Here is a 14,314-nt window from a genome sequence, read left to right as displayed (position 1 = left end):
GCTGCAGTCGAGGACCACAGCCGACAGACAGCAAGAGGCGTGAGACCGCAGAGACGAGAGAGCACTCCAACGCGACGTTGATGTACTTTATTTGTTGTGTTTGCATTTCACGCTGCAGAACTTTGTACTTCTACTTCTATCTGGGAACCTGTCTTTATGATTTTATGATTCCTGTTAACAAATATACTGGATTGCTCACCAGGTGCTATTAACCACACATCTGTCACTTTACCGAGTAACTTCCTCTTTAATTGCCCTGGTATCGTTTCTAATTTACTCCTATTCTATTTTAGCTTCTTTTCTTTTTACTTTCTCTATTTACCTGTACTTATTTATGTTCCTGTGATCGTGCAACAACTGAATTTCCACTAAATTGGGATTCGTCTTATCTTTGCGGTATTGGTTTGTTCATGTGACCATTATGTACCAAAACAACGACTATGAAAAGCTGCATTGCTGATGATGATTCTGAACTAGTTTCTCAACAATAACAGCCAACATTTACAGTAAAGGAATGAAGTTGATAGAGAAAATAATAAAAAGATAAAACATATATGAAATGAATAAAACAATCGGCTTTTGGGCCTAATACTAATAAACTAATACATTCTGACCATTCATTTTACTCACTTCAATGCTATATTATGTATTAAAGCTCACTCGTGAATTGCTCAGTGGCACTGTGGCAGCTAACGTACACATTTTCCCACAGAGGATTTTCACAACAAATGTCTTTTTAGAGAAGGGGGGGGGGGGGGGGGGGGGGGTGGCACACACACACACACACACACACAAACTCAGCGTGGGAACTGAGTGTCAGTATGTAACGTTTTATTCATTTGCTAATTTTACACAACAATGCAACAATACACACTCTCATTAGGAATGCAGAGAGAGAGCGAGAGAGCCCCACACAGAGAGAGAGAGAGAGAGAGAGAGAGAGAGAGAGAGAGAGAGAGAGAGAGAGAGAGAGAGAAAGAGAGCTTGTGTTTATGAGTTACTTTTGTTCTGAAGCTGCTGATATTTCCACAGCCTCAATTTCCATCTATTTGATTCCTCTAAATTGTCCTTCAGTGATTCAGTGTGAAGAGGAAGATTGGGCAAAATCTGTGCTGCAGAGGAGGAGACGTCCTGACTTTAAGTCTCTTCAACGCTGGCTCCTACAATTCCCACACTGCAACTGGACGGTGTCTTTTATTATGCAGGTTTTCATGTTTAAGTCTCTTTGCTCAAGCATAACTGTGACATCATCAGAGTGGGTTGAGAGTGTTGCTGTCGGCCCTGAGGGAAAGTTAAATTAATCCAGAAGCTATGCTCCTTAAGCTGATCTTGATGTACTAATAAATAAGAAAAGTTTTCATTAAACCGACACAAATAGAAACACACGCACCTAATCAGGGTGTGAAATACTATACGGATACAACAGATTTAAGGTTATAACTATATATATTTATGTAAACAAATATTTTTTATTTTATTTTATTTCGAATCTACAAACAGATAAACATTACATCTAAACTTGTTTATATATATATATATATATATACAAAATAAAGTATAACATAATATGTATTTAATACATACACTTTGATACAATAATAAATAGTCAATTATTTTAAATGATAAAACAAGTTTATTTTTAGTTTCATAACTTTAGTTTAAGTTTAATTCCTGTCCACCTTTGTAAATGTTTCTATAAAATATAGAATAATTCAGAAAGATAAATATTTTACATTAAGAGAACAGCGAAGAGGCACAACAATGCTAGCACTTTGAGCTGATACAGAAAACCACAACAAACAGAAGAATCCTGACAGGAAACACAACACCACAACACGCGCACACACACACGCGCGCACACACACACTCATTGACACATCCACAGAGAAACCCCTGTCAGCCTGCAGCTTTAAACACCAGTAGCATCTGTTTCACAGCAGCAGGAAGATGGATGGATGTGATGTGCACGTGCAGCGTCACTGTGCACGCGGGTAGTAACACGCACCCAAACACACACACACACACACACACGCGCGCGCGCGCACAAAGACAATGCGCAGCAGGGGCAGGTTAAAGAGTGAACAGTCCGATAAACATGAATGCTGCGTCACAACCCCCTCAGGAGCCAGCTGCTTACCTTCAGACTTCAGAGGAACCGCTGAGTGAGGACTGAAGGACCGACCAAGCTGCTGTCAACAAACACACGCGCACTTCCGGTTGTCCTTTCAAAATGAAAGCACGAGAGTGGCGACGCACCCTTTGGTCTAGTGAGAGATATTATATATATATATATATATATATATATATATATATATATATATATATATATATATGTATATATATATTTAGAAAACATGTATTTAGAAACATTTACAAAGGTGGATGTATGTACTGTATATATAAAAAGTAGATAATGGGTATAAAACTTGACCATGATGAGTCTGCTTGCCGGCCTTTGAAGATGCACACTTGAGACCTTGTGTGAAGGTGACTTCAGGCTAAGGAACCTTTACAATGCTCAACCCTATTTTAAAAGGCACTTCAGCCATTGTTCAAAACAAGCTGTTGGATCGCATGTACAATGTTGGACGACGAATGCACCTTTCGTTGCTGGTCACGAGAGTCGTCTGTTTGATGTTGAGAGATCTTTCACATTATCCTTCGGTGGTCCTACATGTTGCTATGGTAAGATTTTCATTGTGTGATTTTATTTTTATGTTGCATTATTCGGCTGGAATTTAGTCATCTCTGCAGAATCTAAATCCCTTCATGCATTTGTATGACTACACAGCCAGTGAGCCCCCTGAACCAATCCACATATTATTATGGATTTATTGCCCAATGATGCCAACAATATACTACCTACCCCAGCTTTAATACCACTGCTGTATTGTTGCAGGGATGGTATAGTATTTTCCAGAATTCCAGCCTCTCCCTACTTTCCACACGTTCTTGTTATTCCTGCTTTGCATTTTTCTCTCATACTCTAATGACACACCCTGAGGGGTTAAAGGTCAGTCTGAAGCTGAATCACAGGGTCAGTGAACGCATCCTTTCTATAATCTCTTCCCACCGTCCTTCAACATCAGAGATTTGATGAGAATCAAAAATAAATTTCCAATAAATAATCTATGATATCTAACTCCGGGCTTTATTAATATTTAACAAACCACTTTCTTATACGTTATCAATTAGAAGTCTTTAATGAGAACTGGTTGCCAGATTGTGAAGTCATTACGTTTCTTGCTTTTAATATGCCACTAAGTCTGCAGTTATATATATTATTAAGTCATTAATAAAGTATAAAATGTTGTTCAATAATTCATATATTTGTAAATAAATGATGTAGTGTTAAACAAATGTTAAATAAAGAATTATTCTAAAGCAAACTGAAGACCTATCTTTTTAGTCTGGCATTTAATTGAGTTTCATTTATTTTTCTAATTATTTATTGTATTTTTCCATAATAAAGGTTTTTTGTGTGTTTTACTTAACTTTAATATAAAAAGTGCGATACAAATAAATTCAGATTGAGTAAGTAACCAAAAAATAGCAAATCAGACATGCAGTTATGTTATTTGGTTATTAATGAGTAGTTAAAAAACAAGTCTGCAATTAAAATGTGTTTTTTTATCACAATTTAAATGATGTTGTAGGTGTTAGTTCTTAACATATACTGTTCCTGACCCAAAAAGTTATTAATGGCTCACAATTGATCTATAAAGGCACGATTCAACGATTTATTAACCATTAGTCACAGCTCATTAACGGGCTGATTTATATACGAGTGGTCCAACACTCCTTCCCACGGTGTATACATGGTGCCCCCTAGAGGCGGAAGTGCCCATTACAGTCACAATATAGAATATCAACAGGATTTATGACACATTGATAGGAGCCCCTGCTCCTAATTAACGACATCAGCAGATAAACTGGACCAAACATTTATTTTGGCAATTTGAAGATTGATTTACACAAAAAGGAAAACAATAAATCCATCTAAAACTGATTTGAAAACGATCAGCAGGGACAGACAGCTTATTCTTTAATGAGCTGAAACAACACACTCTGCTCCTTTAGCAGACTTGACCTTCACAAAGTAACAGAGAGTCAATGTAATGGTCTCTAAATTAATCTTCACCTTTTGAAAATTCTATAAAAACAACAATGAGCTTTAACAAATATTTCCCTCACGTGCATGCTCATCAGTATTTGAAATCACGCGTCACTAAATTAAAGTCACAAGGTTCTCTTCGTGGACTTGAAGACTTTTTGTGTCTCATTTGATCTAGAGGTGTCGCAATATACCGCTATTGAGGATAACCGTGATATTTAAAAATAAAATATTTAAATCCTTTTAATAATACACGTATAATACCATGTAAATATTCCAACGCCTCGTAAATAAAAACTCTTTGATATATAGCAATTGGTTACACTCTGCCCACACTCGTATTTTGACTAATTAATTTGCCAATAAAGAGACATATTTCTCATTGATGTGAATTCTTTCTTTTGGCAGCACAAGTCAAATATCGTGACAGCCCTAATTTCATTACTTGTTATCCTTTTTTTTTTTTAATCCTTGAAGCAGAATAAAGTCCATATTTGGCTCTGCAGGTTATTTCCACGTCCCAGTTTAATCCCAGCAGGCGGCCTCGGGGGTCCACTTCAGCCCGAAGCAAAGCTCTCCAGGATGGGTTCGTGTCCCGTTTCCTTGAGGAAGCGCAGCAGGTCGTCCGGTCGGAGCCCCATGGTGGCGCCGTTGGTCATGGGGTGGAAGCAGACCATCTCGTGGCCTCCCTCCACAAGGTCCCGGTCCAGGACGAACTTCACACTCTGGTCCCGGTCAAAGAGCAGAGCGAGAGCCGTCGCACAGCCCTGACCCACCTGAGAGGAGCCGGACGCAGGGAAATGAACAAAGAAAAGCAGAAATCAGTCTGTAATGGTGTATGGAATATGTGGACAGTATTCTTGATGGTAATAGCGGTTGTCTAAAGTCAAAATAAATAATAATATTCAAAGGTTAAATTACTCGACACTGAAAAACAAATGTGTTCCTCACCTTGAGTTTCTCCAACATGGCCGCCTCGTCTGCGAAGCGCAGGTTGCCGCTGCCGACGCCGAGCTTCTTGGCGAGGTCGTTGAGGTTCACCTGCAGAGGAACAGAGAGGATTATGGGACGCTGCAGTCGGGAGAAACACGACCGCTTCAGAGGCCGGACGGATGGTTAGCTGACCTGGCGGTCGTGCCGAGCCGATACCAGCCACAGGCCTTTCTTCTTCTTGTCCTTCAGGAAGAGGTTCTTGGTGACGGCTCCGCTCACGTCCTGCAGGTGAGGCATCATCTCCTCCACGGTGAACACCTGCGAGGGACGATGGAAAACATCCCGTCTCTCGGATATTTTCTCGTGCTTTTCTATTTTTTTCTGAAGACACATTGAGGTTTAATATCTGCTGAACCTACTAATCATTTTTTACAAACTGAAGTCTCACACGGCCTTTTGCTAATAAAATAAACTGATACCTGCGTGGAGGGCCTCAGTGTGAAGCTCAGTGACGCTGCGTGTGAAAGCGGTCATTCTGCGCCCCCTGCCGGTCACAGCGAGGTCTTGCAGCAGAAACGTGTTACAAAAACTTGAAGCATGGCTCTGAAAATGATTTCCTATTTCTCAAAAGCTGGAAAGATTGCCCAACAGCCCTCCATTAGAGTATGTAAATACTAGAAGGTCCAGCCAATGAAAGGTAAATAAAAATAATAATTATGCATTTTAAAAAGTGTATAACCTTTCGCATTTCAGGATGTCAGTGCTGATGGAACAATTCGGCATACAAGTGAGAGCCAATGACAACTTTATGTATACGTCGACGTATTGCATTCCTCTGCCAGCTTCAATGACTTCTATCATAACTGTTATGCTGCTTTAAAAAGAGCCACGATACATATTAACGTCAGCTGAGTGAACATGAAACCCGGAGCTGTTGTTGTTGTTTTACCGGCGGGTGCTCCACGCACGTCGTCTGGATGTTTAAGCTCTGCAGGTATTCCTCCAGCTCGGAGCGCAAGTCTTCAGACATCTTTAGATATGTTTATTATTATTTATAATCCACGAAGAGAAAAGTGCAGAGGACTGGACATCGGACAGAAACAGCTGCACGAAGAGGAAGAAGAAGACAACTCTTCTTCATTACTGAGACTCTGCAGCAGCTCATATCTTTACTGCTGCAGTACTGCCATCTCCTGGAATACTATTGTTCCTCCGAGTTTCTAATAAATACATAAAAGAAAAACCCCAGAAGTCATAACCTGGTTACTCAAGATAATCCACAGACCTTGCTGTGAGCAGTTTCATGCAGGAATTATGGATTTTTGCATCGCTCACAAATTCCATTGAGGATGCATGTGGGTCAATACAACATACGGATAAACAGTAAAATAAGAGTTCCTGTTGTTAAAATCACACAATGCAAAGATATGAAACTACATCATTTGCTGGGGGTCACTTCTGACCCATGTTGATCTGCAGCCTGGAGGGAACAGCTGGAGCTGGGTGAAGTTTGTTCAATTAATCTTTAGTTAAAGCCGTTTATTCACAATGACGTCTCCCTCAGATGTTCTCCTGAATTTACTCCAAAAGATATTCCCTCGTTAAGTGTGTTGATGGTGGTTGTGCCAATCTCACATACTGTAGGCCTCTCAAAGCTCAGTGATCCCTGGAACCTCCAGGAGGACCCAGAGGACACCGGAGATCTTCATTTTAAACACTCTTTATGTTTTTACACTAGTTTATTCAGGTTTGACTTTTCATTAATCATCATGCTGTGTTCCAGAGTAGCGCCTCGTTCTCCAGTTGCTTTTTACCCTCCAGTGACGCCTCCTCGGGAGTATTACTGAGTATTATTTGTTATTTAACTATCATCACATACATACCAGAACAAGGTCAAACCAATTAAATAAGTTATATTATGTTGTTGGATTGCATGTACAATGTTTACAAGGATGAGGTTGCTCGACAGACGACAAATGCACCTTTCATTGCGTCATGAGTCGTCAGTTTGATGTTGAGAAATCTTCATACAAATCTTCTTGTATGAATATTGTGTGGCCCGAACAACATTTTCATACCAAAATCGTCACTGGTGATGACTTCAAAACCCCCCAAAAATTGTGACAATTACCCTCCAAAAAGGATTCAGTCTACGTTGCTAATAGTTTTATTTGGCAATTCGAAGGGCCAGTATAGAGAACTGAAGGTCGCTAATGACCAACAACCTGAGGAATGACTGTGATGCATGTGCTGCACTTAATTCTTCCCAATATTAATCAAAATGCCATAACAAAAAGAGTAATGCCAAAGAAAGAAAAACATGACCTTCATAAATACAGTTTAAGTGATTGGAAAACAAGTTGTAGCTGCGCAAGAGGCGGGTCGGGGCGATTTACGTATTCATTTATTCATATATTCATATATTCATTGGTTGGATTTGTTATCGCGATCGTGGAATGGGGGGGGGGGGGGGGGGGGGCTGTACATAATGCCCATAAACATATGTTTTATGGTGTCCTAAATTTGATGATTTTTGTTTGTAATATCTGCTTCTTTTCCTGTCTGAAGCCAATTCTTTCTCACCACAAGTGAGATTTCAGGTTGAACTACTTGTTGAGAAGAGAAACACAAGAGATGTATAAGCGTCCACACATAGTGTTTATCTATTACCTCCATCCCAGTCCATCCCAGAGGTGTCGGATGGGTTTGTCAGCGCCATAAGTGTTCGTTCTAAAGTTTGCAATTCCCAACGCAGAGTTTTTAACTCAGCGGCATCCGTTTCCGAGCAAATGCTGTCAAAAGCTGTCAATGAACTATTTGAAAGTTGCTGACTGTACTAAAAAAATAGCTCACGGTCCGGGGCCCAATATTCTACAAAGCTGGAGGTTTCGGTGACCTGCTCCTAATACACCCATTCATCATGTCGCTTGAATAATACAATAATTCTTGTCAGGTTGTTCATAAAATGTTGCTGACGTGAGCAGTTTTTGATGCTTTGACAGCAGTGTAGATGCAGTGATTTGTTTCCATCGCTCTGGATGCAATACTCACTTATTAGAGCTGCGTAAACAAGGTTATAGGACGCTGTCTAATGAGCAGGAGCACTGACCTCATGTACATCTGTAGCCTTTGGTGGTTTACACTGCGCACTGCTGCTGATGCTACGGGTTGAAATAGAGTTTGACCTGCAGGATGAGTCTTGTTTTGCATAGAGGGCAAAATCAACAATATCGCCTGTAAAATAACCAATGAACATAGTTTTCACATTTGTAAGCAACACAGACTCTATGCTAAACTAAGCCTTGCATGGTCCTGATAAGAAGATGCTTCTTCAGTTTAAGCTCCACCTTAATCCTTCAGATGAAACAATCTGACTAACTTTAACTTCAATAAAAGGGGTGATGTGAGCCAACAAAGCTGTAAACCAATGATTTAGGGTGAAGCTATAGAGGGTTTTTTTTTTACATTGCCTTCAGGAAACAACTTCCAGGGGATGGAAAATGAAGGGAAATTGAGTCATATATCCCTGAGGCCCCCATGTCTCCATGATGACATGGACCCCAGTCTAAGAACCACACCTCTTAAAAATAATTAATTTATAGACATTGTAAAAGAAATGCAATTACACTGTACAATTTAAGCTGACATCGTAAACTAATAAACTAATATATATATATATATATATATATATATATATATATATATATATATATATATATATATATATATATATATATATATATATATATATATATATATATATATATAATATTACGGGGCTGCACGGTGGTGTAGTGGCTAGCACTGTCGCCTCACAGCAAGAGGGCCGCGGGTTCAATTCCCGGTCGGAGCGGTCCTTCTGTGTGGAGTTTGCATGTTCTCCCCGTGGCAGCGTGGGTTCTCTCCGGGCTCTCCGGCTTCCTCCCACAGTCCAAAGACATGCTGCAGGTTAATTGATCTCTAAATTGCCCATAGGTGTGAATGTGAGAGTGAATGGTTGTATGTCCCTACATGTGCCCTCGATGGACTGGCGGCCTGTCCAGGGTGTCCCCTGCCTTTGCCCTATGTCAGCTGGGATAGGCTCCAGCGCCCCCGCGACCCTAATGAGGATAAGCAGTATTGAAAATGGATGGATGGATGGATGGATGGATGGATGGATGGATGGATGGATGGATGGATGGATGGATGGATATATATATATATATATATATATATATATATATATATATATATATATATATATATATATATATATATATATATATATATATATATATATATATATATATATATATATATATAATCTCATCCTGAGAAAAGAAATAATTCCAGCAGCAACACCATGCAGGATCTCCTCGTGACCGCTTGATGGCGCTGCCATCCACGTGTATCCGCATTAGTATCACACCCACGTATGAGGGGTTATCGTACAACAATTGAACTCAGATGAGGAAATGATGAAACGGCTTGGGGAGCAGTTTTGGAGTTCCTGCTTTCACCTCCAGCACTATAAATGTAATAAGTTTTAAAAAGGGAGATGAAGGTATTGCACCTCCTTGTCCCAACACTTATAATACGTATAATTGAATGCCCTCGGGTTGAAATGCAAGTTAACACAGATGTAAATCAGCTCTTCAGCTCCATCACATTGGTCACACCGGAACCAGCCGATCGGATTGAACCTGTCTTCATGGTAAAAAGTCACTCAATCATCCTGTGGCGTGATGAAAGTGATGGAAAAAAACGTTAACACTGGAACAAATTAAAAAAAAATAAAAGTCCCCTTATCATCCAAAATATGTCTCAGTTTTTCTTGTATTATTTGTATAAGAACAATCGTGTTAAATATCCTGCGGCAGCCTTCACAACTTTAATTACTGTCCGTTCACGTTCTGTGTAATCTCACGCCTTTGTCTCTCTCTCTCCAGTGTGCACGCTTAGGTACGCGCGCACGAGTGTGTAGAGGGTGACAAAGATTGGCTTCTCGAAAGCATCTAACAGGCTTTTTTTTGACGTCACATGTCAACTTCTGTGAGATGTATATCTCACGCGCACCGTGTTTTTTTTTTTTTTAAAGTGCATATCTTTCTACACGCGAGGATGAAAGTAGCGGGGTGGGCAGAGCGGACAACAAGGAAATAAAAATCGTATTTTATAGGTCAATTATTTTGAGGAATATGCCTGCAGCGTGCCACGTGCGTAATGACTAATATGGTTTTAAATAGAATAATTAAGGCGTCGAGGCTTTATGAGGGAAAGAGAGCATGTCAGAGTAGTTTACCCTCACGGGGGCTGTGAAGGGAATTACTAATTTCTCACACCGACGCTGACACCTCCGTGCGCGTCTATGTCACCACCGGACGGGTCTCCAAGTCAATGGATACAAAGGAACAGGAGGCGGCACAATGGTTGTTGCGGGATCGAATAACGGAACCGTCGGCAGTGGCAACATGAGGTCGTCGTTCATGATAGAGGATAGAGTCGCCGGTGGAGATTCCGGGGACTCCACCATCGTGATGATCTCGGAGGCTCTTGCGCCCCGGCTGCTGAAGATTGCGCAGGGCGCCGCGGAAGCAGCAGCTGCAGTGGCGGCGGCGGCGGCGACGGCGACGACGTCTCCATCCACCACCACTCAGCCGCAGGTCATGGAGACGAACGGGACCCAGTGCGGAGAGCAGATCCTGAGCTCCGGCTGGGCCGAGAAAGTCCTGATCGGCGGGGTCCTCACCATGCTCACACTGTCCACCATCTGCGGGAACTTGCTGGTGGTCATCTCCGTGTGCTTCGTCAAGAAGCTGCGCCAGCCGTCCAACTATCTGATCGTGTCGCTCGCGGTGGCCGACCTGTCCGTGGCCCTGGCCGTGATGCCGTTCGTCAGCATCACGGATCTGATTGGTGGTCAGTGGATATTCGGACAGTTCTTCTGTAACGTTTTCATCGCCATGGACGTGATGTGCTGCACCGCGTCCATCATGAGTCTGTGCGTAATCAGCATCGATAGGTGAGATGAACTTATTTGATGTTTTAAACGGTAAACGGTTGGTATTCCTCAAGGCAGTGACACGATATAACTTGATGTTTATTCAGAAAAGGAAGAAAAGAAAGCATAGTACCCTTAGTTTATAAAAACTGGTTCCAAAACTGCGATGCGTAAAAGGTTGAATAAAGCAAACTCTCCACACGCCATATTCTTACAAAAAATGCCTTTACCGGTGTAACAAGATATTTGGTCACGCAGTCACTGAAATGTGGCGTTTTTTTTCTTCTGTAAGGGAAGTTAAAAAGCGCGGAGGCTCAGTGTGGCTCAGGGTCTCTCTCAAGGGCGCTTGGACATGAGACCCGTGACCTTTCGGTTCAGTTCGTTGTCCTCTGCGCATTTGAATCGAGTAAAAAGGGTCAAAGTGGGAGTTGAATATACATTCCGGAGCAAAAACACGGTCAATTACTCAAATTGAGCCAAATCCCAAGTAAAAATGACTGTAATAAATAATTCCCTTTTTTTTTTTTTTTGTTTGTCAGAAGTTTAATGAAATTAGCAAATCGTTCCTTTAACACAATGCATTTCTGTTGTCGGCTGGCGAGTTAAATCGAGTATGTCAATGTAGTAAACGTATGGTTTTAAACTGTCGTATGGCAAACAGCCCCGACATGTAGACCAAAGCTTTATTTAACACTGGAAGGTTTGCTGATCACACATGTATGGTCTTTATTGGCATCTTGGAACAGTTTCCTACCTGAGGGCTGTACATGGCAACCACAGATTGCTGTTAAGCACCTTGCACAAGGGCACCTTGGATGGGGCATCACTTACGAGGAGGAGGGTGGTGGTGGGGTGGGGGGGGGGGGTGTACATTTGTGTCGGAGTAGAAATGATAAAGAGAGAAAAGAAAAAAAGGAGTCAGGTGAAATGTGTTTGCCTGTTTGTGAAATCATTCCTCTGTTTTCTCTGCAGGTATCTGGGTATCACGAAACCTCTGACGTACCCCGTCAAGCAAAACGGCTGCTGCATGGCCAAGATGGTGCTGTCAGTGTGGCTCCTCTCAGCCTCCATCACCCTCCCTCCTCTGTTCGGCTGGGCGCAGAACGTCAACGACGGCAGAGTCTGCCTCATCAGCCAGGACTTCGGCTACACCGTCTACTCCACAGCCGTGGCGTTCTACATCCCCATGTCGGTGATGTTGATCATGTACAACCGCATCTACCGCGCCGCCAAGCTCAGCGCCGCCAAGCACACCATCACCTGCTTCCCCAGGGAAGGGGAGCGCGGCGCCGGGGCGACTCCTCGAGGGGCGAGGAGAGGGCACGACGCTCACCGGCCAGCCGTGTCGGGAGAAACCGGAAGCGTCGAAGGGACGGAGGGCGAGCAGGAAGCTGAGGAAGAGGAGGAGAGCTTGGACTGCGTGGGAGCCGCGTTGAAGCTCCAGCGCGAGGTGGAGGAGGAGTGCAGCACGCGTGTCTCTCGCCTCCTCAAGACCGGCGAACACCACCAACGGCGGAAGAGGAAAAACCAGTCCATCTTCAAACGGGAGCAGAAGGCCGCCGCCACTCTGGGCATCGTGGTGGGCGCCTTCACCTTCTGCTGGCTGCCGTTCTTCTTGGTGTCCACCGCCAGGCCGTTCGTCTGCGGCGTGGAGTGCAGCTGCGTGCCACTCTGGCTGGAGAGAACTCTGCTGTGGCTGGGATACGCCAACTCCCTCATTAATCCTTTCATTTATGCGTTTTTCAACCGCGATCTGAGGACCACCTACAGTAACCTCCTGCGGTGCCGCTACCGGAACATCAATCGGAAGCTGTCGGCGGCCGGCATGCACGAGGCTCTGAAACTGGTGGTGAAGCAAGAGTCTGATGTGTAAAGTTGCAGGTCTGCCAATCAGCGATGCTGCAGAGATCAACAGAGACAGCTACAGGGAGAATGCCTGAGAGGTTGAGGCTGTGGCGCGAGGCCATCACGCTGCCAGATTGCTTATTTTCCTCAAATGTTGTACAATGATCGCTGACGCGAGACGTTGGGAGGAAGCTGTGACTAAACGGATGCCCAATGAAGGAACACCGAAGGAGCCGGACTCTTGGGAAGCGCTTGAAGGAAGGTTTAACTCGATTCACACCCGTCTGAATCGTGGCTGCTGCGGTGGACCATTCGTAAAGTGCCGCGCGGTGCAATGGCTGCACGACAATTGCAATGGTGGTTGCTACCTCGGCGCATTGGCAGCTGATTGCTACCCCACCGAACAGTCGTGCGCACATGACGTTGTTACAAAAGTCGGTGGTGCGACACACAGACTTTTGCGCTCGTCTATCGCCGCAAGTGGGAACTTTCTAACTCAGTAGCCAGTGTCTTGTATTTGTTTTTTTTCTTCGATTGAGCCAAGGAGAACGTGCCATCAATGGAGGAGTTCTTGGAGCTCCGGAGGGGCCTCGTGTGGCTAGAACACCAAATGTCTTCACCGTGATCCCCCCGGTCATCACGGCGACACCGTCTTTTTTTTCTCTCACCGCGTTGAGTTTCCGTCATTGGACAAGTGGACACGTTATGATATATATATATATATATATATATTAAAAAAAAACGCAACTGACATGTACAATTTGTACACAAATGGATCACGGCATTGATTCTTGGACTAAGCTTATGACAAAAAAGATCAAAATGGGTCGCTCTGACGATCTATCATACCTGACATGAGTTTATATCTTTTGAAGATGCTTTTTTTTTGGTGGTGGGGGAAAGTCAATATCACTGTGTGTTGAATGTGCCAAAACAAAAGCTCCTTTTTCTTCTATTCAAGACACAACCACTACCTTCTTGTAAAAAAGAAACAAAAAAAAAACCTATATCAATCATCAGGCTGCTCTCTTGTGAACACACACACACACACACACACACACACACACACATATTTAGGAAATGACGGAAGTCAACACGGAGAACCAATGATCCCCCTTTTGAATCGTTTTGGCTGCAGCGCATTAATAATAGTCTCTGTTCAAACTCTGCGCCTTGCGGTTTTTTAAGATCTGGCACAATGTGTGTCAGTCTCCCCGGAGCGGATCACGACTCATTGTGTCCGTGTTGTGCGTTAGTCACACAATAGCTTGTGAAACACGCACTAACGAGACAAAAGCAAACGGAGGAGAGGATCACGGTTAAAACTCTGCGCTTTCAAAATGACCTACTTTTTTCCTCTTGTACATCCTTATATTCGGTGACACTATTCCCCGATTCCGTATCCATCTCCTCCCACCGAGTTATCAATTCAACAGATGATG

The 14,314-nt window shown here is 42.9% G+C and overlaps 2 protein-coding genes across 4 annotated transcripts; one reads left to right on the top strand and one right to left on the bottom strand.

Moving 5' to 3' along the window:
* Positions 1–3,928: 3,928 nt before the first annotated feature.
* Positions 3,929–6,177, bottom strand: LOC117744469 (prolyl-tRNA synthetase associated domain-containing protein 1-like). Of its 3 annotated transcripts, none has more exons than XM_034552779.1 (5): positions 5,997–6,110; positions 5,527–5,610; positions 5,240–5,365; positions 5,066–5,155; positions 3,929–4,890 (listed from the first exon to the last, which is right to left on the bottom strand). In XM_034552779.1, the coding sequence occupies exons 3-5, from the start codon at positions 5,345–5,347 to the stop codon at positions 4,672–4,674; spliced, it is 417 nt and encodes a 138-aa protein (XP_034408670.1). In that variant the 5' UTR covers positions 5,348–5,365; positions 5,527–5,610; positions 5,997–6,110; the 3' UTR covers positions 3,929–4,671. The 3 variants fall into 3 exon arrangements, with proteins under 3 accessions (XP_034408670.1, XP_034408671.1, XP_034408669.1); XM_034552780.1 differs by lacking the exon at positions 5,997–6,110 and adding an exon at positions 5,787–5,987 and having other exon boundaries at positions 5,527–5,678; XM_034552778.1 differs by lacking the exon at positions 5,527–5,610 and having other exon boundaries at positions 5,997–6,177.
* Positions 6,178–10,452: 4,275 nt separating this feature from the next.
* Positions 10,453–12,900, top strand: LOC117744468 (5-hydroxytryptamine receptor 7-like). Its single transcript, XM_034552776.1, has 2 exons — positions 10,453–11,048; positions 12,000–12,900. Exons 1-2 carry the CDS (start codon positions 10,453–10,455, stop codon positions 12,898–12,900), a joined length of 1,497 nt encoding a protein of 498 aa, XP_034408667.1.
* Positions 12,901–14,314: the final 1,414 nt, after the last annotated feature.

The sequence above is a fragment of the Cyclopterus lumpus genome, chromosome 15 (assembly GCF_009769545.1).
Source record: "Cyclopterus lumpus isolate fCycLum1 chromosome 15, fCycLum1.pri, whole genome shotgun sequence".
In the NCBI taxonomy this organism is placed as follows: Eukaryota; Metazoa; Chordata; class Actinopteri; order Perciformes; family Cyclopteridae; genus Cyclopterus; species Cyclopterus lumpus.
Note: the sequence above shows the minus strand (reverse complement) of the source record. Positions and strands in the feature narration are given on the sequence as shown.